Source organism: Eptatretus burgeri, chromosome 15 (genome assembly GCF_056783735.1).
Source record: "Eptatretus burgeri isolate ZD-2024b chromosome 15, Ebu_testis_v1, whole genome shotgun sequence".
NCBI classification, from domain to species: domain Eukaryota; kingdom Metazoa; phylum Chordata; class Myxini; order Myxiniformes; family Myxinidae; genus Eptatretus; species Eptatretus burgeri.
The window spans coordinates 10,910,500-10,935,925 of NC_140975.1; the positions used below are offsets into that span (position 1 = coordinate 10,910,500).

Genomic DNA, 25,426 nt, shown 5'->3' on the forward strand with positions numbered 1-25,426 from the left:
GTACCCACACGGAGGGTGGACCGGGCGATCGCACCTCGCCGCAGGTCGACTTCGGACACGGGCCACTTAAGCGACCCGTTCCGTACTATCAGAATAACCGAGCGGTGTTATCGTTGACCTCGACGGTTCGATTAATTATCGGGCGTACTCAGCCCACTACCAACCCTTTACGTGAAGCAAGATGAGGGTTCAATGGGGGAAAAGACGAAGCGAAGCGGGAGAACAGTTCAACAATAAAGCACATTTATTCGCGGCACACGGGAAGCACACAAATACAATTCCACCAAAAGCACACAAAAAAAAGAAAACACAATTCCATTTACACAAAAAGCAAATATAAAAGTGAAAACACAGTGCAGAGCTAATACCGACTACCGAGCACACGGCAACACTTATACAATTCTACTTCACAGACGGCGCCGACAACACATACCCAAAACCAAGGAAAAGAAATACCTCAAGAATGAGGCGGCCTGAGGCCGAGACCGGGTCGGGCCTACCCGTCTGGTGATGAGACGCGGAGCGGCGATGGCCCCGCAACCCGCGGGCCTCGTGGACAGTGCCTGGCAGGGGGGGTGGGAACGGGGCCCCCTTGGTCGCACTATCTCAGCGCGGGGGGAAACAGGAGGGGGTTGCTGATGCTCGGGGTATAGAGGATCTTTATTATCCCTGGTGTGCGTCTCCACCTCGGCCAGGTCGCGCTGCCGGCCTCCCTCGGGCGTGCAGCTCCTGGCACCGACGCGAGCACCCCTCGTCCGACTCTCTTCAGCTTCTCCAGCCACTGCAGGCTTCGGGCTCCAGTCTTCCACACTCGTCCCCTCCGTTCCGACTCCTTCTCGTTCTCGACTCCTTCTCGTTCTCGTTTGCGACCCTCTTCTGACTGACGAACACCGTCCTTTTATCCCCCGTAACTTCGCCTTTGACCCCTCCCTTTGACCTTTCACCTCGCTCCCCATTGGCCCGAGAAAAAGTGGGCGTGAAGGCTTTTGATCCACAAATTTGCATATATCGATCGTTCTGGAGGCGGGGCCAAATCGCCCCTCGCTCACCGATTGGACGGCAAAAAGTGGGCGTGTGTCGTTTTTGATCCGTTTTTGAAGCACAAAATCCGTGATTTTGTACACGCTGTTCGACGCGCGTTCTGCATGAGTCCAACACCGGTACCCACAGCGGGGCAAGAACGGTGGCGATGCTACGGTTGCGAGGTGTGACGGGAAGGTCGTGGCGGTTGTGGTGAAGCGGCGTTGTGGTTGGTGGTTGATGTTGTGGTTGTGATCATGGCGGTTGGTCCAAAATAAAGATAGTAAAAGAAAACGGCTATCCTGAAGAGTCGCAGCACGTATAAATGACATGTATTCCCACTAGACAACGGGTTTGGGCCTAACTACACATGCACTTACCGAGATACCTCACCTAAGGGACCTGAATGGTGGTTTGCGAATCTGGTAACCACAACACTACCCCCTTCCCTTTTTACAGACTCGTCCCGAGTCGTCAAATTTTCGTGTGCCATCATGTGTAGTTTTCCCCTAGTACATTTTACCTACGGATCCCTGAGTGCGACATTCATGGTATTCGTGTCCCCAAAATAAATAACCTGAGGGCTGCGTAACTACCTAAACAAACTCACTCACACGGACGACTTAAATAAAATTGCCGGCGCTAAGACAAACATGCCGGGGCGCACTCATATGTACAGTACATCTTACCTTAACTTACAAATCTTACACTAAACCATGGCCCAGGATCATTGAACTCTGCAAAAGAAAGCAGTTAGCAGGGAGCCAGGCTGCCCGCATGCAGTCTCTGGCTCAAAACAATGCAGGTGACAGGGAACGTGGCTGGCTGCTCACACGCAGTCCAAGGCCTTCCCTTTTGAACTGAACTCAGTGAACCACAACGGTGCTTGGGCTGCACAACGCAGTCTCCGTGCCAGCTCAAGTGGCACACGCAATGAACACAACGAATGGATGCATGAACGGTTTGAACTGAATGCAGTGAACCACAACGGTGCATGGGCTGCACAACGCAGTCTCCGTGCCAGCTCAAGTGGCACACGCAATGAGCACAACGAATGGATGGATGAATGGATGGACCGAATGCAGTGAACCACAACGGTGCATGGGCTGTACAAACGCAGTCTCCGTGCCAGCTCAAGTGGCACACGCAATGAGCACAACGAATGAATGGATGAATGGATGGACGCAAAACACGGTGCACGGGCTGCCACTGCAGGCCCGTGTTGTAGCTGCCAACAGGGCAGTTCTTGCAGCTTGCAAACTGTTGCTTTTACGATCCTGGCGCACATGGAAATGAACAGGGGGGGGGCAAAGCAAAATTGAACGGGGCTGGTGAACATGGGCAGTGGGCATGGCATGGCAAAGGTGAGCAGGCAAACTCAGCCCGCAGAATAAGGCCGCTGCAGGCAAACACAGCCGGCAGATGAACTGGCCGGCACAGGCCTTGAAGAAAACAGCCAGCAGATGAACTGGCCGGCACAGGCCTTGCAGCACACAGCTGCCGATGAAGTTGGCCGGCCTCCGCCTTGAAGAAAAACACGGCCAGCCGATGAAGTTGGCCAGCCTTTGCCGTTCAGTGGAGGTTGGTGGAGGGAGTGCGGTGGTGCTGGCCACTTGGAAGGCGGGCTCGGACCTACCTACCTGTCTCCCTCCCAACTATCGCCTTTGCCTGTCACTGTACATACCCACTCCCTTAATTTGTCAAACCCCAATTTAGCCCCAACTTATTTTATTTTTATTTTTTTTTTATTTTTACTCCCCCACTATAAATCGTCCCCTAACCCCCTTTATCGTCCTTCTTCGGCTAACCTATTCTGTCACCTAGCCTACTCCCAACCCCTACGTTCCCTTCCCAGAGGGGAACAAGGGAGAGCTAACGTCCTGTGTCGAGGCCCAACGAAGCCTCAGAATGGCCTCCCCAGAGTTCGGCGATCTATAACCAAAGTGGGTCCAGCGGCCCACAACGACAGCGAGGGGATGGATGGTGCGGAGGGGTACACTTCCTAATCTACCCTAACCATTTAACTGTTAAACTACCCCGGGGCTTTCAACAAGCGCCTCTCGCTTAAACTATTGGTTCTAACAACCCAGATTCCCGTCGCCTGTGTTGGTGTCCTCACAATTTCGGGCCTCGCCCCCCAATTTTCTCTCCGTGCCCTCACACGGTCTCCTGGCTTTGGACACGTGGCTCCCTTTGGCAGGCACGACCCTCTGCCGAATCTCCCGCTATGGCACCCCGGGCACTACACTGCCTCCGAGCCTACCAGCTCCCTAACACCGGGAGTGCCCCCTGGCACCTCCCCTGAAACGCACACGTGGCAGGCCGGCCTCCCGGGCCCCTTTCCGAGGGTCACCCGTGCCCACAACACTGCCCACGCGGCTAATGGCGCCCCGGGCCCCCGCACCAAGCAGGCGCACCCGTGCCCACTACGCTATCCCGGCCCCCATGGGCCCTTGGCCTACCACGGCCGACTAGCCTGGTGCCCGGGGTACCCACTCAGCGATACTCACCTTTCGCAGCCACGCTCCCAAGCCCGTCAACAGGGCTCCTGCACCCCTCCAAACGGGTTTCGAGCCTACACACCCATCAACAACAAAACGACCTCCATTTTTCAATTTGACTAACCCAGCTAACTCACTCTACACTGACCCCGGGGTCCCTTGGGCGGGAGTCACTCCTCCCCCCAATCACTCATCGCACCATGCATTCCCCATTCGCTCCACACACACACAGACCCGCTGGCCTCACTCACTCAACAAGTACTCACCTCACAACTCATCAACTCTTCAACACACACACCGCTGAACTCTGCCATCCTCCTAACTACATCCCCTAACTAACTCGTGCTCCCACGTCGTCCCTTATACTACAGCACGTTCCTTTTAACACTACGTAGCTAAACTACGTCCCCTCGACACATTCACTGTCTGTCACTGTCTCCAAAATAATCCCATAAATCAATTTCCCAACCTAAATCTGGCTACAATCCCTCTAACTAATCCATTCCACGGACTCCATGAGGACTTACCCCTGCCCCATGAAGTCGGTCTCGCTAAGCTAACCCTTCCCCCTAACTAGTTTCCATCCTGTGCCCCGGTCAAGGGGGTCTTCCACCCCTTGCCCAGGAATCCAGTGCACCCGAAAGTGAGGCTTGTTTTTTTTTTTATGCGCAGCACCTGCGCGGCAACTCAGAGCTCGCGCACTTTGCACCTGCCCGTGACGTCATGCAGCTGCACGTGTTCCTCGTCCCTCCTTGGACGGGACCATCCGGCAGAGATACCCCTCCTGCCGGATTCCAACCACACGTGCAGCCATGACGTCACCGTGCGCAAAAAAAAACACAAGCCCCACGTCTCGAGGGGTTCCCCACGCGAACACATGTGCTTTGCCCGTTGGAGCTTAACACACACGATCGCGTGGAGAACCCGTCCAGTCCAAATCCGTTATCCTGCCTAAACTTTGTCCGTCCGCGGGATCGGCAAATCCACCGCGTGCGTTTCCGGACCGGGACTTCACTCTCGCAAGCGAGCACGTGGTGGTCTCGTGCGTTGCACAGCACGGACCGCGTGCTCACTGCTGGGTGAACCCGGCACGGTCCTCGAAACAACTACAGCCGCTACTCGGCTTTCTCTCCTCTGTCGCCGTCGTCGTCTCCATTCCACCCACGCACACCTGCGTGTTACGACGCACACAGTGCACTCCATCACATTCACACGGGGAGACGCGGCTGCGTGCTCCCGCATGCCAACCGACATCTCCCTCTCATGCCGCTCTCTCACACACACGGTCTCCCTTGCACACAGCGACCTTGCACACGGCCGTTCACTCACGCGTGCGGGGGCACTCACCCGCGGTGCCTCACTCGCACTCCGTGCCTCATCCACACACGCGGGGGCACTCACCCGCGGTACCTCACTCATACTCACGGCGACACTCACACACGCGGTCTCTTCCACACACGGTGCCTCACCCACACACGCGGGGGCACTAACCCGCGGTGCCTCACTCACACACGGCGTGCTGGGAAGCACGTACTCCGACACCATCGCCACCACACCACTCACACACGGGGTCGCTTCCACACACGGTGCCGCACTCACACCTTGCACCACACACACAGGGACAACCACACTGGGGATTCGTGTCCCCACAAGGGTCTCCGGGGCCTCTACACCCCCCAAGCTCTCCAAGCACCTGTCCACAGCACCCGTCCCCTCAACCTCGCAAAACACGACCGAACTCACCTGGTCGTGACTCGCCTCAAGGGGGCATACTCCCTCCCCTCGTTCCTGGAGGAGGCCATCCCGCTGCTCGCACTGGGTCTCTACCCAGTCCGCCAGCTCACCCCCATTGTCCTCCACTACCTCTGTGTGTGTGTGTGCGTCACTTACCCCGTCTTCCTCGTGTAGTCTTTCCTCTATTTTTTCTATCTCCCGTGTCTCTGCCAACTCTTCACCCTTTACCTCCCTTGTCTCAACTATTATTTCCTTTGTCACGGCCTTCATGCCCGCCTGCAGGCTTCGGCCCATGTTCTGCGTCTCACCCCGCAGCTTTTTCATTTCTTCCCTCATTTGCTGTGTATTCGCATCCATCGTCGTTTTCACTTCATTTGTATTTGTATCCATCTTTTCGTTCATTTGTTCGTTCATGCCTTTCATTTCGTTTTTCATATTCGCTTCCATCTTTTCGATCATTTTCGCATTCATCTTTTCGTTCATTGCCGCCAGCATGGCGCATAGCTGGGCCATGTTGGATGCACTCAGCTGAGCCGTTTCGGCAAGGGTTGGGGAAGGGTCTTGGTGGAGAGGGGGGGGGAGGTGTCATACACCGCGGCCGCTGCCGCACCCACCTCGGGCCCTGGGTTCAGTTGGGCGAGTCCGTGTTCCTGCACAATCAACATTTCCTGCTCGGGGATTCCATCCTGGACCATGGATTCTACATTACTACACATATACATTTCTAATACCCCCGGCTCCCGCTCGCCTTGAGACGCCATCTTGCTTCTCGTGAAGGGTTAATTTGCTCGCTCGTAATTTGGAGGGAATCGGGGGTCGCTTCTCTCACCCCTGGACCGATTCCCGTGAATTTAGCCGGAGACAGGAGAGCCTGTTTTCCTGTTCTCCGATACCAGTGCCGCGAGGAGGGCGATGAATTTGTATCGCACGACCTGACACCAGTGTTGCGGTATTTCGCGCCCGCCGGCGTGCGAACGGCCACGTAACTCGAATCGCGGCACGTCGCCCACCGGACGGACAATCCAGTCGTGACCCTCTCGGACTAACGCCGGGAACCAGTCACGGGTGGACCTTTTGGTCTCACCGCGATCGAGCCAATCAGCCCCCGCGTGGGATAGGGTTGCTCGCCAAATTCGACCTACCTAAGTACCCACGCGGAGGGTAGACCGGGCGATCGCACCTCGCCGCAGGTCGACTTCGGACACGGGCCACTTAAGCGACCCGTTCCGTACTATCAGAATAACCGAGCGGTGTTATCGTCGACCTCGACGGTTCGATTAATTATCGGGCGTACTCAGCCCACTACCAACCCTTTACGTGAAGCAAGATGAGGGTTCAATGGGGGAAAAGACGAAGCGAAGCGGGAGAACAGTTCAACAATAAAGCACATTTATTCGCGGCACACGGGAAGCACACAAATACAATTCCACCAAAAGCACACAAAAAAAGAAAACACAATTCCATTTACACAAAAAGCAAATATAAAAGTGAAAACACAGTGCAGAGCTAATACCGACTACCGAGCACACGGCAACACTTATACAATTCTACTTCACAGACGGCGCCGACAACACATACCCAAAACCAAGGAAAAGAAATACCTCAAGAATGAGGCGGGCCTGAGGCCGAGACCGGGTCGGGCCTACCCGTCTGGTGATGAGACGCGGAGCGGCGATGGCCCCGCAACCCGCGGGCCTCGTGGACAGTGCCTGGCAGGGGGTGGGAACGGGGCCCCCTTGGTCGCACTATCTCAGCGCGGGGGAAACAGGAGGGGGTTGCTGATGCTCGGGGTATAGAGGATCTTTATTATCCCTGGTGTGCGTCTCCACCTCGGCCAGGTCGCGCTGCCGGCCTCCCTCGGGCGTGCAGCTCCTGGCACCGACGCGAGCACCCCCTCGTCCGACTCTCTTCAGCTTCTCCAGCCACTCCAGGCTTCGGGCTCCAGTCTTCCACACTCGTCCCCTCCGTTCCGACTCCTTCTCGTTCTCGACTCCTTCTCGTTCTCGTTTGCGACTCTCTTCTGACTGACGAACACCGTCCTTTTATCCCCCCGTAACTTCGCCTTTGACCCCCTCCCTTTGACCTTTCACCTCGCTCCCCATTGGCCCGAGAAAAAGTGGGCGTGAAGGCTTTTTGATCCACAAATTTGCATATATCGATCGTTCTGGAGGCGGGGCCAAATCGCCCCTCGCTCACCGATTGGACGGCAAAAAGTGGGCGTGTGTCGTTTTTGATCCGTTTTTGAAGCACAAAATCCGTGATTTTGTACACGCTGTTCGACGCGCGTTCTGCATGAGTCCAACACCGGTACCCACAGCGGGGCAAGAACGGTGGCGATGCTACGGTTGCGAGGTGTGACGGGAAGGTCGTGGCGGTTGTGGTGAAGCGGCGTTGTGGTTGGTGGTTGATGTTGTGGTTGTGATCATGGCGGTTGGTCCAAAATAAAGATAGTAAAAGAAAAACGGCTATCCTGAAGAGTCGCAGCACGTATAAATGACATGTATTCCCACTAGACAACGGGTTTGGGCCTAACTACACATGCACTTACCGAGATACCTCACCTAAGGGACCTGAATGGTGGTTTGCGAATCTGGTAACCACAACAATATATACACATATATACATATATATATATACACATATATACACATATATACATATATATATATATATATATATATATATATATATATATATATATATATATATATATCCTGTTATAAAATGCTTTTTCTGGCTTGTTTAACTCTATTTTTCCCCATCTGGATGCCAATTCGGTCATCATCTTCAAGGATTTACAAGTAATTAAGGCACAGGAGGAGGTCATTCGGCCCATCATGCCTGCACTACACCAATACCAGATTTAATCAATCCATCGATACCCCTTCTCCTCGTGTGCAGCCTTTTGGCTGCTACACTGGTACTCATTTCGCCGACCTCAGAAGGATGACAGGCTGAGTCAACCCCCTGGTGTGAATTCAGCAGCCAACAGGGCTTGAACTCAGGACCCTCGGATCCCAAGCCACCACCCTAACCACTAAGCCAACACCAGGTAAACCGCTAATCTAGTAAATTTTTTTGAGGGGTGTCCACTTGGGGAACTCCCCAATCTTCACCCCCTCAGCGATATATCTCATACAAGTCTCTTCCCTAGTTTTCTTAATGTCCCGTCCAATAGTCCTGTCCATTCTGTCTCCACTCAGACACTCTGTTAGCTTGCTGTCCTTCACTTTTGGAGTCATCTATTTATTTTGTATGCCAACATAGCAGAATTTTTCTCTACCCTCTCTCCTCTCCTTTACACAAATAAAACAAAGAAAAACCCACTCTGTGGGAGTACCTCCTGTGCAGCTGCTCTTTGCAGGGCAGCTCAACGGATGACGGGATTAGGACAAAGCCTTCAGGACTTCCATTCATTGATGATGGGAGGAAAACTATGGGGAAACCTTGCTGAGTCAGGTTGTGGTGGTGTTTGTTGTGGTGGTGCTGAGGTGTCGTCCACCTGATGGGTTACCCTTCGGGTGGGTGCCTGGAATGTCCTCACGCTAAGAGAAAATGATCACTTGTCTTTGCTATCATCAGAGCTCCAGCGTTTGAACATCAGCAATGCAGCACTTTCTGAGGTTCGGAGACTGGATAGTGGTGAGATCATTGCGGGTGGTTACACCTACTACTGGTCTTGTCACTCTGATGGTTACCATTCCCAAAGAGTTGCTGTAGCCGTGTCCAACAACCTGACTCCCATGATAATTGGGTAACACTGGTCAACGAGCGTATTTATGCGACTGCGGATTCGTCACTCTCTGGGTGTCATTTCCCTGGTCTCTGGAAATGCTCCGACTGAGGCGAGTGATGTCTGAAATGAAGGCCCGCTGATCTGGTTAATTTGAGCGGCTGTACCTGGCTGATCCACCAGCTGTTGACCTGGATGCCAGGGGTGTTACTGACCTATTGCTGACCCTCCAATCAACTGTGAACCACCTACGTTTGTGGAAACAAAGGCTGCGGTGAACCGGTTGAAAGGGGACAAAGGTCCTGGGATTTGTGGTATCCATGCTGAGCTTCTCAAGGCTGGTGGAAATGCTGTACTCATGTCATTGTATGCAGTTCTGTTCTCTGCCTGGAACACAGGTATCAATCCCAACTGACTGGAAGGGGTGCCTTGTCGTCCCTCTCTGGAAAGGGAAGGGTGATCGCCAGGACTGCAACAACTACTGAGCGGTGACGCTGCTCTCAGTGCCGGGCAAGGTCTTTGCTCGGATAAATATTGATGGGGTTCGCCACCATCTGCTTGAGCACCAGCATCCAGAGCAGTTAGGCTTTACACCAAGGAGGTCAACGATTGAGCGTATCCTTGCTCTTCGGGTCCTCACCGAACGCAGACGAGAGTTTCGGCAGGGGCTGCTTGCAGCCTATGTTGATCTCTGTAAAGCGTTCGATTCAGTGAATCGGGATGCCCTCTGGAGGATTCTTGGTCTTCGTGGGGTGCCACAAAAACTGATCAATCTGATGTCTGAACTATACTCTGGTACTGAGAGTGTTGTGAGGTGTGATGGTTCCATGTCTGACTTATTTCCAGCTGTTCCTGGTGTTCATCAGAGGTGTGTGTTGGCCACCACATCTTTCAGTGCTTTTGTGGACCGGATTCTTGGGAGGATCTCAGAGAGATCTAGCTGTGGTGCATCGTTTGGGAATGTTAAGATCTCTGACCTTAATTTTGCAGATGATGCAGGCATTTTTGTGGTGACTGGACATCGTTATGGGGGCCTTGGAGGCACTGAATGAGGAGTCGGAGCTGCTGGGATTATGGGTCTCCTTGGTCAAAACTTAGATCGAGGCTTTCAATGACATGTTGGATGTCGCTATCTTGTCTGTACCTGTCTGTGGCATGGATGTTGAGGTCACAGAGAGATTCACTTACATTGACCTTGATATTCATGTTTCCGCATGCTGTGAGCCAGAGGTCAATAGACATATGGGTCGGGCCTCTGGAGTCATGGATTCACTGGATAATGAGGTGTGGTGTTATCGGGACCGATGCAGGAGGCGGAAAGTTTGAGTCTTTAAGTCCTCGGTGTTTCCAGTCTTGGTCTACGAATATGAGACTTGCACTCTGACCAAGGATTTGAGACAAAGACTTCCAGTGCCGAAAGAAATTCTGCATCCACTTTCAAAATTTTCACCTTTTGTTGCCTTATAGCCTGGAATTAAATTGCATTCAATCAAACTTTTCCCACCTTTATTTACACATTGTAACCCACAACTTCCAAATGAAAACGAAATCCTACAAATTTCAGAAAATTAATTAAAAATACAAAACTAGAATATCTTGGTTGGATAAGTTTCCACCCCCCTGAGTTAATACTTGGTGGAAGCACCTTTGACAGCAATTACAGCTGTGAGTCTGTTGGGATAGGTCTCTGCTAGCTTTGTACACCTTGATTGGACAATATTTGCCCATTCTTCCGCAACAAAACTGTTCAAGCTCAGTCAAGTTGCATTGGGAGCGTTGATGGACAGCAATCTCCAAGTCATGCCACAGATTTTCGATTGGATTTAGGTCGGAGCTCTGACTGGACCACTGGGCTGTGTGCTTTGGATTGTTGTCATGCTGAAAGATGAACTTCCATCTCAATTCCAGATTTCTTGCAGAGGGTAGCAGGTTTATCTCTTGGATTTTTCTGCATTTTTCTCCATCAATTTTCCTTTCTATCCGGACAAGTGCCCCAGTCCCTGCTGATGAGAAACATCCCCATAACATGATGTTGCCACCACCATGTTTCACAATAGGGATGATGTTATTTCGGTTTTCACCAGACCACAAAACGTTTTGCCACATGGCTTCAGAATCTCCGGAGTGGTTTCATGCATACCTCAAATGGGACTCAAGGTGGGCTTTTTTGAGTAATGGCTTCCTTCTTGCCACCATACCATACAGGTCAGACTTGTGGAGTGCTTGGGATATTGTTGTCACATGCACACAGTGACCAGTTTTTTCCGTAATGGCCTGTAGCTCTTTCAAAGTTGCCATTGGCCTTTTGGTGGCCTCTCTGACCTATCTCCTCCTTGCTTGGTCATCCTGTTTGGAGGGACGGCCTGATCTAAGTAGGGTCTTGATGGTACCATACACCTTCCAGTTCTTAACGATTGTCTTGATTGTACTCCAAAGGATATTCAAGCCCTTTGAAATATTTTTTTATACCCATCCCCTAATCTGTGCCTTTCCACAACTTCATCCCGGAGGTCTTTTGAAAGCTCCATGGATCTCATCATTGAGTCTTTGCTGTGAAAGAATCTTATCCTTGAGCACAGGAATCTTATCCTACCTAGGTGAGGAAACCTACAGGAACAGTTGATTTTATTCTGTAATAATCAAAATCACTGCAATTTAACACAGGGGAGGACAATTAACTTGGTGTGTGATTTTGAATGTGATTGGTTACACTTGAGCTAATTTACAATTTCTATTATAATGGGGGTCACACTTATCCAACAAAGATATTCTAGTTTTGTATATTTTTTTAATTTTCTGAAATTTGTAGAATTTGTTTTTCACTTCGAAGTTGTGGGTTACGATGTGTAAATACAGGTGGAAAAAGTCTGTTTTAATGCAATTTAATTCCAGGCTATAAGGCAACAAAAGGTGAAATTTTTGAAAGGAGGTGTAGACTTTCTAGAGACACTGTAAACTCCTTCATTAAAAAGTCTCTTCGGAGAATCCTTGGATATCGCTGGTCTTACTTTGTGTCCAATGAGCATTCGCTAAGAGAGACTCAAATGAGATTTGTTACCTTAATAGTTCGTGAGTGTCAGCTGCGGCTGTATGGACACATAGCTCGTTTTCCTGACGCCGATCCTGCTCACCAGATTCTCTCATCAAGGGAGCCTTGTGAGTGGAGGAGGCCAATGGGCCAACCACGTACCTCATGATTGCAGCAGGTTGATTATCATCTCAAAGATGTGGGGATGGACCAGGCATCTGCCTGGAGGATGGCCAGACCGAGGTCCCTCGAGTTCCGGCTGAAAGTGGATGTGGTGACACGCTGCCGGGGGGCATGCTCCCATACCTGAGCTGACCTCTACTTTCTCTGCTCCTTCCCTTCTATTTTATCCCCATACTCCTACATCCTTCCAATTTCCTCCCCTTCTCTCAAACTCCACTCAGCTCCTTTCCTTCTCAGACCATCATACATTCAGTTCTTTTCTTTTCATTAATTTACTCACTTCCTACATGGTCACAATAAAGAGATATCACCATTCCTCTCCTCTTCCCTTCTGTTCCTTTACTCAATGTTGACATTTCCAATTTCTTCCCTCCCTACCCTGTGTTAGTGTAATAAATAGATGCCTTACAAAGGGGTCACATGATCACATCTATTTACATGAGGAGGAGGTAATGTACGATTTGCTTGATCAATAGCATGCATACGGTATATGGAAAGGTGATTTTCGAATGCTCTTTGTGATAACCGGCATGATCCTCGGTGAACCTCACTGAAAGCATGAGTGGACAAAGCAATTTCTCGGCAAGGCTTAAACTGGGTTGTTTGCCATTTTTTTCCGAGCATTGTTTGTCTATTCTCTATCCTTTTAAATGTTGAGCATCAAGTAAGGAATAAGCACGTACCATTTTTACAGTCTTTGGGATGATTCAGACGAGGTTTGAACCAACGACCTCCCAGACTAGGAGTGGAAGAATTACATGGCAGCTACAGCCACCTTAAATGGTGCTTGGTTGGCTTTCTACACGGCTAGGTAGGAACAAAATTAGAGATAAGAATATATATATATATATATATATATATATATATATATATATATGTATGTATGTATATATATATATATATATATATATATATATATATATATATATATATATATATAAGTTTTTAATGAAGGCACTTCCAACCAAAAGTTAAAAATAAAAAAAAATTGTTCGACTGCTAATTTGAGCAAAAAAACGAGAGCAGACCTGGTTTCAGGTAACGTTTCACCGGCTTCGCAGCCGGCTTCATCAGGCACAATCGATCCCGAGCCTCGGCACGTGTCCAGTTTTTATTTTGATTCGACCGCTCATTTCCGGTCACGTGCTGGTGCTCGAGGTCAAATGGAGGAGTGCTTTTTTAAAATTTTGCCAAAGCAAAAACAAACGTCAAATCACATCATTTTAGGGATGCTCTGCTCTTCCTTGTTTTTACTTACTTTTTTGTTTTTATCCCACCGCCCCCCCCCCCTTCAATGATGTGATTTGACGTTAGTTTTTGTTTTTGCAAAATAAAAAAGCACTCCTCCATTTGACCTCCAGCATCAGCATGTGACAGGAAATGAGCGTTCTTATCGAAATATATTAATGTGAGCTGCTGCCTTTGTCCTGTCAGGATTAGTGCTTTTACGAGCACCGCAATCACCTTCCACTCTGAGTCAGCACTATACTTCTTTCTTGCTTTGTTTTTAATATAATTCCATTTATTCTGGGCCCTTTTCCTTTGTAAATTACACGTTATTGTACCTTGAAATCCACGTCAGACTTTTCGACTGACAGTGAGTTTCATGGGAAGGTTCCGCACTCTGTGCATGTGTGAACGACGTTCAATGTGTATGTATTTTGGGTTGTATTATTTCTTTTTATATTATTATTTTTTGTAATGGTACGGGTGCAATCCCCAAGAGAGAATGTCGTTTCCTTCTGATGGAATAATTGTAATTGCTTCAGCCATTATTGTGCTCGGCACGTTGACATTTATCAACATTTTGAGAATGAACAGACCGTGATTTTACGATCTCTCGATCTGGTACTTTCGCAATGTATGTTGGCGGAATTTTCATTCTTGTTAGTTATGAAAATACTCGAGAATAAAAAGTATGCCTTTTAAATGCTTATGACTTCACTCTATGGTACTTTTAGGCATATCTTTTTGCACACATTTGAATGGGCGGCCATTTTTCCCTTGTCACCCCTCCATGTGGAATTACCACCGTTCTCCATGATTCTCAAAAGATGATACATTTCGCCATGTTCAAATTAAGTGAATGTTTGTGACCCTCTTCCACATCATCATCATCATCATCCTCATCATCTATTCCCGACATAAAGCATTGGTGCTGCCGAAGCAGTTACTTGGCTGCAATTGTGATCATGGACAGGTCACCACTATGACACAGGAAGTCATGGCAGGAATTTGGAATTTGGCCATAGTACCGGCGATATTCCACCTCCTCTTCACTAAGGACACCGTGGTATCTTTAACACCTACCAACTACTGCCGGCAGAAGGGATGCTCAGCTCAGTTTCACATCCATCCAAGGGATGGCGCACACATTGATGGATCACCCTGCTTGTGAAACACCAAGATGACAGTTTATAGCTTAACTGAGATTCAAACCCAGGTGAGACAGCTTAGAGGCGAGTGTGTGTACCTCCATGCCATCCCGCCAGCCCCGTGACCCCCTAAGAAAGGTGAACGGGGAGGTGGAGGACGACGTCACCGTGTCCTGTAGCAGTCATACTTTGCACAACTCAGGAAGTAATGTTACAGTCAACAAAGCAAGTTCGTGCTTTTGTTTCAGTCAAATATCTATTTCGACATGTTGTGTGACTGCTGTACATTTCCAGTTTACAAAACTATTTTGCAGCCCAAGCAATTTTCAATTGAACCAACTGTTGATCTTGTTTCGTGTTCCGTCTGCCTCAGCTGGAGGCTCCTACTTCATGATATCTCGATCACTGGGCCCGGAGTTTGGTGGAGCTGTCGGTCTCTGTTTCTACTTGGGCACCACTTTTGCTGCAGCCATGTACATCCTTGGGGCTGTTGAGATCATGATAGTGAGTCGTTTAATCACTTATTTGCTTAGTGTTCATTTACTAGCTCCATACCCAAAGAAAAAGATTGTCTCCCACAGTCTTGTTACAAGTCTACTATCTTCAATTTTTCTCTTCCTCTTCCCTCCCTCACCGAACAACAACAGATGTACATTTCACCAGCTGCAGCGATTTTCAATGCAGATAAGCCGGAAGATGAAGCCTCCGCCATGTTGAACAACATGCGTGTTTATGGCACCTGTTTTCTAACCTGTATGGCGACCGTCGTGTTTGTGGGTGTCAAATACGTGAACAAGTTTGCCTCCATTTTCCTGCTTTGCGTCATCGGCTCCATCGTATCAATCTATGTCGGAGTTGTGAAAACGGCCATCGAGCCGCCTCAGTTCCCGTGAGATCATCGAAACATTTTCTTATTGTCTTTCAGTGTTTTAATTGTTTTGGATTTGCAGGATAATGTATTGTGCAGGCTCTTGCTGCTTTTGATTTTATTTTCTCCATTGTCACTCGTGGGAGAAATGACTTGAAAACCTTTTCACGATCTTTTAAACTTTGCAGGTGAACATAACACTAAATGGAGTTGAAATGTTCCTTTGTCGGCGCAGACGGGTGCATACACAGCCAGTTGTTTGGCAGAGGTTGTGTAAAACTAAAGAGAATGTACTTACTAATCGATGTGGAGTTTCTGGTGAACATGTTCATCCCCGCACCCCCATCACCCCCACCGCACTCCCATCATCTCCGCCAGTGTCTGCATGCTGGGAAACCGAACGCTGAACCAGAATGACTTTGATGAGTGTTCCAAGACTGTGATCCAGGGGAATGACACAATCACCACCTTGCTGTGGTCTCATTTCTGTGACTCTACAATGCTCAACGCTACTTGTGACCCATACTTCGCTGCTAACAACATTACCGAGATCCAGGGCATTCCAGGCATCTCATCTGGCATCATTCGTGGTACGTGACCCCGTCCCACCTTCACCTTGCGCACGCCTTCCCATCACCCAGCAACTTCGTTCTACACTTTCTCTTCCCCTCTGTGTGTCATCAGTGGCTTGCAAAGCAAGTCAAATGTTAAGCAGCTGTCCTGATGCTGGTGTGAATATAAAGTTAGATATACCTCTGACGGTTTTACACCATCATTGATTTCTGGGTGATGCTCTCTGGTACTGACCTATGAAGAGCATTTCTTCCCACCCTTGTCATTCATTGAGAACAACAAGCAGCTTTTCCTGTTGCTGATTTAGCTTCATCAGTGAATAACTCCATTCCTCAAGGTTCACGTTTTTAAGATCAGTTTTCTGAGTCATCTGTGTTATTTCGGTTACATTTTCGTCTTCATTTAAACTGTGTTCTGTAACGGCTTCCGAGTATGAATAACTCTCCCTTGGATACAAATTCCCTGTCAACTGGTTTGGTCGCTAACAGCCAGGACCAATTGATTACTACTCATACCCTAATATCCATCTTGTTATCCCCACGCTTTTTAAAAAAATTGGGGGGATAATGTAATCGCCTCTGTCTGTCCGTCTGTCCATCCATCATACTATCTCCTCCTTAACGGTTGGACAGAAATTCACTAAATTTGGTAGTTATGATCATCACCACATGGCAAGAAGTTTCGAGGGCAGTATCATTTTAGGCTCTGCCCCCTTGGGCGGGTCATACGCCATTCAAAAGGTCATACACCAAAAAATTCAATTCCGGACACTTGTTTTTTAATATGAAACCTTATATGTACAATCAACATTGGGAGACCCATTAAATATGTCACGATTTTTTTTTGATCTGACCCCCCCCCCTCCCCTGCCACAGGAGGTGGGGACCTCGTGTCACAGGGGTCAAAATGGGGAAAACATTTTAAAGTCAAAATTTGATCTTGGGTCATTCTTGGCATGACTTTTTGTCATCTTTCAACTTTGTTTTAGGTGGGAAGCGTGGGGATTTGCGATGGCATGCCATCGACTTCGATCTATTTTTTTAATTTGTGATTGTTCCAACTGACACTATTTTGCGTGATTCTAATGTGTCATTCGGGAGAAAGTCCTTTATTTACTGCCATGACTATGCTCAATTTTAACATAATTATTGCCCGAGCTATGCTATTCATCGTGTACCTGATCTATACAGAGCGTCCGTTCTGCCGAAGCAGTTTCGGGGCTCAGGGTTACAATCCTGGATGGGTCGCCACTCCGACCCAGAATACTCGACTGAGTATTTGGAATACGTTTCAGGGTGCCGGCGATTGCTCACCGACTCTTCGCGAAGGACATCATGGGATCTTTAACGTCCACCAACTAATCCCAGCAGATGGGATGCTCAGTTTAATGTTCATCCATGGGACGGCACACTCATTGATACCTTACCCTGCCTGAGAAACACGGGGATGACTGTTTATAGCTGGGTCGGGATTCAAACTCAGGCTAGACAGCTCAGAGGCGAGTGTGGCTATGCTATTCAGGTCAGGTCAGTTGTTGGAGCATGCGCCGGAGCAGCACGTCGCTGTGCTATTACATGCGCCGGAGCAGCGCGTCACCATGCTATTGCATGTGCTGGAGCAGCGCATCGCTGTGCTATTACATGTGCCGGAGCAGCACGTCACTATGCTATTACATGTGTCGGAGCAGCACGTCGCTATGCTATTACATGCGCCGGAGCAGCACGTCGCTACGCTATTGCATGTCCCGGAGCAGCACGTCACTATGCTATTACATGTGTCGGAGCAGCACGTCGCTATGCTATTACATGCGCCGGAGCAGCACGTCGCTACGCTATTGCATGTCCCGGAGCAGCACGTCGCTACGCTATTGCATGTCCCGGAGCAGCACGTCGCTACGCTATTGCATGTCCCGGAGCAGCACGTCGCTACGCTATTGCATGTGCCGGAGCAGCGCGTCGCTACGCTATTGCATGTGCCGGAGCAACACGTCACTATGCTATTACATGTCCCGGAGCAGCACGTCGCTACGCTATTGCATGTCCCGGAGCAGCACGTCGCTACGCTATTGCATGTCCCGGAGCAGCACGTCGCTACGCTATTGCATGTCCCGGAGCAGCACGTCGCTACGCTATTGCATGTCCCGGAGCAGCACATCGCTTTGCTATTGCATGTGCCGGAGCAGCATGTCGTTATGCTATTGCATATTCCGGAGCACCACGTCGCTACGCTATTGCATGTCCCGGAGCAGCACGTCGCTACGCTATTGCATGTCCCGGAGCAGCACGTCGCTACGCTATTGCATGTCCCGGAGCAGCACGTCGCTACGCTATTGCATGTCCCGGAGCAGCACGTCGCTACGCTATTGCATGTGCCAGAGCAGCGTGTCGCTATGCTGTGCTATTGCCATTTTGAGAAGTTACATATTTCGGGGAATAAAGGACGTGACTCATCTGCCTCATATTGCCCTGGAAGTCCCTCTCAATCTTGGCCAGCAGGCAGGTCTCTCTGCTCTCAGCAATCGTCATGATGGCCTGCAACAAAAATTGATTGATGAGATTACTTCTTCAGCCAAAAGCCCTGATTTATAAAATATATTAATTTTGATACTAAAGTATCGATGCTTTTCATTCTCGCAACCAGCTTCAGGATATGGCGATGTTGATAAATTAGATCCTGTGCGCTTAGATTATCACGTAAACTGTCTGGAACTGCAACAGAATTCCAACATCCGAACGTAATCGGAAGGCTAAAGGGCCCCGTGACTTCGGAGAAACAAAATTGAACTTTGCCTTGCAATGAAATTGTTTTCTGTTATTCCACCAAACTCATTTCATAGTCACTTGCACTTGCAGAAATGGAATTGTGGTGAGAAATGTGTTCACATTCGTACAAAGATGCTCGATCCAATCCAAACCTTCCTTCGCTTCATTTCGCTATTTGCTGATATGCTGTTGTAATCGATATGTCAGTTTCATGACGCACTTCCATGAGCCTGAACATAAATGCAAGCATGGTTTTCCTGTTTCTCCAAATATGGTCTTAACACAACAATTCATCCGGTTAATGACAAAAAATATCTCCATTTTCAATATGGCGCTCGGACAACACAAACCTGGTGTCCGTTTTGCTCCGACATTGTTGAAGTTCAATCCACAGCATGAAGTGGATAAAGAGAAAGAGAAAGAAGCGATGATTCCTCGAAACAGTCCATGTGATTTGCAAAATGGAGCAATTCCTCAGCCTTTATTGAGGTCTTCTCACAAATTGAATGAGTTGTCACATACATCTCCTCATCCTCTACCTTGGAGTTTATTGGCCTTGAAGACTGCATGCCACAATTTCCATTGTATACTGACCATTACATTCTGATTATGCCTGGTGTTGGCTTAATGGTTCGGGTGGTGGGCTTGGGATCCTTGAATCCTGAGTTCAAATCCTGTTTGACTGTTGAATTAATACCAGGTGGGGTTGACTCCGCCTGTCATCCTGCTGAGGTCGGCAAAATGAGTGCCAGCTTGCTGGTATCCTGTGTTGGAGTGGCGTCTTGTCCAGGATTGTGTCCAATAACCAAGGAGACTGCTTAGGTAGCACCAACGCTCTACACGGAGCATGGTCCTGATGGATGAATATTCTGATTTTCCTCTTCTTATTCGTCGTCGTTGTCTTTTTCTTCTTTTTTCGTCATCTTCCTCCTTCAATCCTGAAGATTCTTGCAAAACAAGTTATGGTTGTTCGAGCTCTCTCCCTTTAATTGCCGAGCTTCAAGCGAGGAAGCAGCATGTCCCATTTTTAATGTCTTCAGGATGATTTTCCCAGGGTTCGTATCATGGACCTCTCAGACTCAGAGCAGACGCTCCCACCATTACACCACTGAGTCTGGTGAGGAAAAAAAACAAAAAACAATTCGCATCGCCATTTAAGGAAACCCCAAAATTGTTATTTACATTGGAAAACACCGTCCGCCATCTCTCCAATCATTCGCTGTAATGATCCCATTCGAACTTGGATGAAGCATCCGGATGATTGCAAATTTGTTGTCAAGTGTCCATTCACTTATTGTTGTCCCTTGTCCCCCCCCCCCCCCGAGGTCATGTGCAGATTCAGGGTGTTTATATTTATTTGTTTGTTTCTTTGAATACGGAAGAGTGAGGTGACAAAAGGTTGAGGGGAATTATGCACTCACAGTGTGGTCATCGAACAATATGCGGACATATAAAAGGATGAAAGAACAAGATGGGAGGAAAGGGTGAAGGAAACAGAAACCTGCAAATGTACAGGAAGAGGTAAGAGCGATAAATGAGGACATCGAAGAAAAAAAAAGAAAAGAAACGGTAGAGATTGAAGATGACCTCATGTGGTGGAACATTGCCATCTTAAAGCCTTGAACGGAAGAGCTTTGTTGAAAATTCTTTGGAAGGACATTCCACAAGTGGGAGAAAAGAGGGTTTTGGGAGTTTCTCAAGGATGGGGTTGCTGGAAGAATGCATGTGACCTCGAGGGACTGGGAAAGGATGGAGGAGTAAAGGGATCAATATAATTTATGAGGGATGTTACAAAAGAACGATGCCATCAACCTGTCTGCAATGAGAATAAGCAGCAGGCTCTGTGCTTCTGCTTCTTTGGGGAGCATACGAGTGTTGTTGAGAGCTTTGAATTCCACAGCATTGAGGGGGTGACAGGCATGAAAAGGTGACTCCAGCCCATAGGGGAGAGCTATACTCGATGTATGGACAAAGGCCTTGAAGGTTGTGAAAAGTTCAAACTTAACGAGGAAGGACTTGGCATGACAGAGGATGCGCAGCTTGTAATTGTTTTTTTTTTTGTGTACAAGGTCAAGGCTCACAGAACGGATCAGGCCGCAACACAACAAAAGGAACAGTGGAGAGAGAGGGGGGAAACACCAGCAGAGGGTTGAAGGACAAAATAGAGAGAGATGACTTGGACAAATAAGGGATGGAGGTAGGAATGAGGGGAAGGGGAGGATGCATGGGGTAGACAAGATTGATACAGAAGCAAACTCTTGGGAGGGAAAAACTAAAAATTTGGAAGGAGTTGGGCTTTGGTGGTGGAGGGGGTTAATGGGGGTAGAAAATATCATGGGTTGAGCAGGGGGATGATCTGAGATACTGAACAGCTGTCTTGAAGTCCTGAAGGGAAGAATGAGATTGAAGAGGATGTGGAAGTTGGTTCCCACAAGCAGAAAGAAAAAGAGGAACAAATGAGTGGAGGTGAGCAGTGATTCTGGATTTTGGGAGTTTCACCGGAAGGGAGTTGATGGTGGACCATGTGTGCCCACCCCGTGGAAACCTGAGGACAAAGAACGGAAAGAACAGAGGGTGAAATCGTTTGAGAGAAAGAAGGCGGAAGAAAACAGAGAGGTCACCGACTTGTCTGTGATGAGAAAGTGATAGACCTTGGTTTCCATGGCATCACACTGAACAATATGTGAGGAAAGGGGCAACAGCCCAGAGAGGAAAGCAATGTTCCATCAAGCTGTGGATAAAGGCCTTGTAGGTGGATAAGGAGTTCAGGTGTGCCAAGGGAAGGACTTTGTACGACAGAGGATATCCAGTCGACTGGCTTTGGAGGCCAACTTTGAAATGTGGTTCACCCAAGAAAGATCATGGCTGAATCCACGACGTTGCTGATGATTGGAAGTAAGCTGTTGGGTCTGTCTTGCCTTTGGAGGCCAGCTCAGGAGAGGTCACGGTGGACGATGAGGCCCAGTATTTCATCAGAGTGAAGGTCTTCCAGTGGCTGACCATGAAAATTGATAGGTCGATTTGTTTCGATGATCCTTCCGCAGAGACAGGCTGTCTTGACATGTTTCGCAAGGATTGATTGACCTGTTTCAAGTGTTGGAGCAGAATCTGATCCTTTTTGGGTCAACATTGAGAGCAGCCTCTGCTGCTGGCCTGTCAGGGGGTTGTGGAATCGTGTTATACAATACCAATAATGACACTACAAAATAAATGGTACTGTGGTTTATATCCGATGTAACGAGGTTATGTTTTCACCCGTCTGTTTGTCTGTCTGTCTGTCTGTCTGTCTGTCTGTCTGTCGGTAGAACGCAGTGCTCCTCCAGACTGAACAGTTTACGATTTGTACCCCACTGGTAGGCTGGATCTGGATCCGGACCTGAACCAAAATCTAATCAGCTTATTCTTGTCACCTTACCAACTCATCTTCCAGGTTTTGTCATAATCTGTCCACAACTTTTTGAAATATCGTGATATATATATATATATATATATATATATATATATATATATATATATATATATATATATATATATATATATCGTTTTTGTTCCCATTTCTCAATGGTGAAGAATCAGTTGTAAAAAATAAAAACATTCTCGTATCCCGATCCGGATCTTCACCAAAATCTAATCAATTTGTCCTTGTCACACACCCAACCTGTCCACCAAGTTTCATCAGAATCCGTCCACAATATTTTTGAGATATCCTGCTCACAGACAGACAGACAGACAGACAGGGATGAAAACATAACCTCTGTCCACTTTCGGTGGCAGAGGTAACAATTGTCAAATGTACGCCGTGGAGAGAAAGGTTCCACAAAGGAGAACGTGGGGTTGTAAGACGTGTTAAGAGCACTTGAACGTGCAATTATAATGATGGAGACGTTTATTTAAATTGTCTGCAGCTATGAGCATATGTTTATAAGTGCAGGATTTGAACAGCACGATGTTCCTTCTCTGCAGTGAACCTGATGAACACCTATCAGAAGTCTGAAGAACTGGTGGAGAACCCCAAAATGAAATCTGTAGGAACCGAGGACGTGGTCAAGAGAAGTTTTCCCTACATCTTCACGGACATTGCGACATCCTTCACCGTCCTTGTTGGCATTTTCTTTCCATCCGTTACTGGTAGGCAGTTCAAAGCACGGTTTGGGTTGGATGTGACGATTTTCTGGGATGATAAGGTAAATCGGGAATAATGAAAATTCATTATGACATGATATCTTGGAAAAAGAAAATACGATTATCACCAGTGACCTCCGTTTGACCTTTGCTCGCTGAGCTAAACCAGGTGTGGAGTTGTGCAATCGCACTTCAGCTCTGAGATAAAACAATAATGAACCCAAGCTGTCTGCGGAGTGTACGGTCAAAAACGTACGGTTTGTCATTTACTCCCAAGTTCGATATACTGGTACACACGAGGAACTTGGACGCGGAAGGAGGACATTCGGCCCATCAAGCCTGTGCTGCATGTACATGATATCAATTCAATCCGAAAATATAACTACAAGGGAAAGCCAAATTTGGCCACATTGGAATCCTCATGCCTTTGTGACTGAGGAACTAATTGCAAATTCACTTTGGTACAAACATCTGAACGCTCATGGAATCAAATGCTCATTCTTGTAGAACATATATATATATATATTTATATATATATATATATATATATATATATATATATATATATATATATATATATATATATATATATATATATATATATATATATGAATCCCTGTAACCTTCATGGGTTTTCATTGTGTATGAACTCTTCATGAAGTTTGAATCAAATAAGGTTTCAATGTCTCCATCAAAAATAATGCTGTGTGTGTGTGTGTGTGTGTGTGTGTGTGTGTGTGTGTGTGTGTGTGTGTGTGTGTGTGTGTGTGTGGGTGTGTGTGTGTTACCCATGGGTTCAGACCCAGTCCCTTTCTTTGTAAATTTGTTCCTGCACATGTACAAGTCTGAGTGGGTCCAAAGGGCGCACACACACACACACACACACACACACACACACACACACACACACACACACACACACACACACACACACACACACACACACACACACACACACACACACACACACACACACACACACACACACACACACACACACACAATTCAATCATCATATCATTTTTTTTGCCTCGAGTACTCTAACGCACTCCACTTCATTCTAAAGAACTTAGCAATAATTTTTCATTTTGCGTATGAAGATAGAAATAGATTGACGGAGAAATAAGATGAGTGACCACAATGGAGAAGAAATGTGGAGCCTCCAGATTGCAGGAGAGCTCGAACGTGAGTCGCCTCTTAAACAGTCTGCGGTGCCACTCATGGCTCGAGCCAACACTGCTGGCTGCGCTCGCTCGTATATCCAGGAAAACTGAAAACTTTCATTCTCTGCCTCCTGTTCTTCAAATTCCCCTGGTTTCAAGCTTTATGCACAGTCCTATCATCTTACAGAAGTTGGGAAACTCGAACTGCTTGTTTGAAATTGTCTTTTCACACAATACTGCTTGTCTTGCCCACTCAAATCTTCAGGGTATGATTACAGTATAGCGTGCTGTTCATTTGCTCTTCACTCTTAATAATATAATAATAATAATAATAATAATAATAATAATGTCGTGTCCAGGGGGGTTAAATTAGTTACCCCAAACCCAATTGTCGTGGACATCGGCCGTTTTCTCCCTTGGTGGCTTACAGCAGAGATTCTCGACAATGATGGCGCGGGACGGGATGGTGGCAAGCACTTACCAGGCGCGTTCATCCGGATGGAGAACAAGGGCTTATACTCGAACGCCATAACGAATAGACAGACACAAGCAAACTTAATAAATAAGGATTTAATGACATAAATAAGATCTTTTTCATGGAAATGGATCAAAACGGGATAACGACGAAACGTGAGGTGAACTCAATCTAACTTTGAGGCGCCTCCACACAGACGGTGACAAAAACGGACAAGGGGAAAGGATAAAACAAAAGAAAAATCCCTCCTTTATTCCGGCACTTAGCTTCGGGTCCAGAAGTGGTCTCTTATGAGCTTGGGCGATCGAACCCGCGTCATCCTGCGCGGGAAGCTATTAAAAATGAAGCCCAGCCGCTCTCTGGGCGGGAAACATACAGGAGGAAATTCGAGCAATGATATTGAACACCAGGGCTCAGAAACCACCGTGCAGCTTCCTTTCATGATCACACTTGCCGACGCCGCTCCTCTGCAAAATGGCGCCGTCTTGTTCCATCACGCATGCAAATCCACCTCAGCATGAACACGAGAATCGTGCAGCCTTCTTCACCGTGTCGAGGGGAAGCCAGAAAAACGAGACCTCCGTCTCCAAGCGCGTACCTCACAGAACCTCCTTTCACGCTCCTGTTTGTGTCCCAACCACCGATCCTGACTCAATCCTCGTCTCTTCTCTCTGGCATCACCCCATCCACCATCCACCCCAGGGGTGTGGTCTCGCTAGTTGTCATTCCTGGAGGCGGGGTTTTCTCCTGCTTGGAAATGTCTGGCTCGGTTGTTGTTGTTGTTGTTGTTGTTGTTGTTGTTGTTCTAAGGACGTGATTCCTTTTTATCATCGGTCTTGAAATGCAAAAACATAGGAAAAGGTCACAGGGGACAATCAGACACCAGGAG

General features: G+C 47.9%; 1 protein-coding gene across 1 annotated transcript in view; it reads left to right on the forward strand.

Moving 5' to 3' along the window:
• Nucleotides 1–25,426, forward strand: part of LOC147011494 (solute carrier family 12 member 4-like) — a 271,136-nt gene that overhangs the window by 205,120 nt on the left and 40,590 nt on the right. The window contains exons 7-10 of the mRNA XM_085858008.1: nt 14,948–15,078; nt 15,222–15,463; nt 15,821–16,032; nt 22,741–22,905. Of these exons, the coding sequence (XP_085714134.1) occupies nt 14,948–15,078; nt 15,222–15,463; nt 15,821–16,032; nt 22,741–22,905 (750 nt within the window). The remainder of the gene's footprint in view (nt 1–14,947; nt 15,079–15,221; nt 15,464–15,820; nt 16,033–22,740; nt 22,906–25,426) is intronic.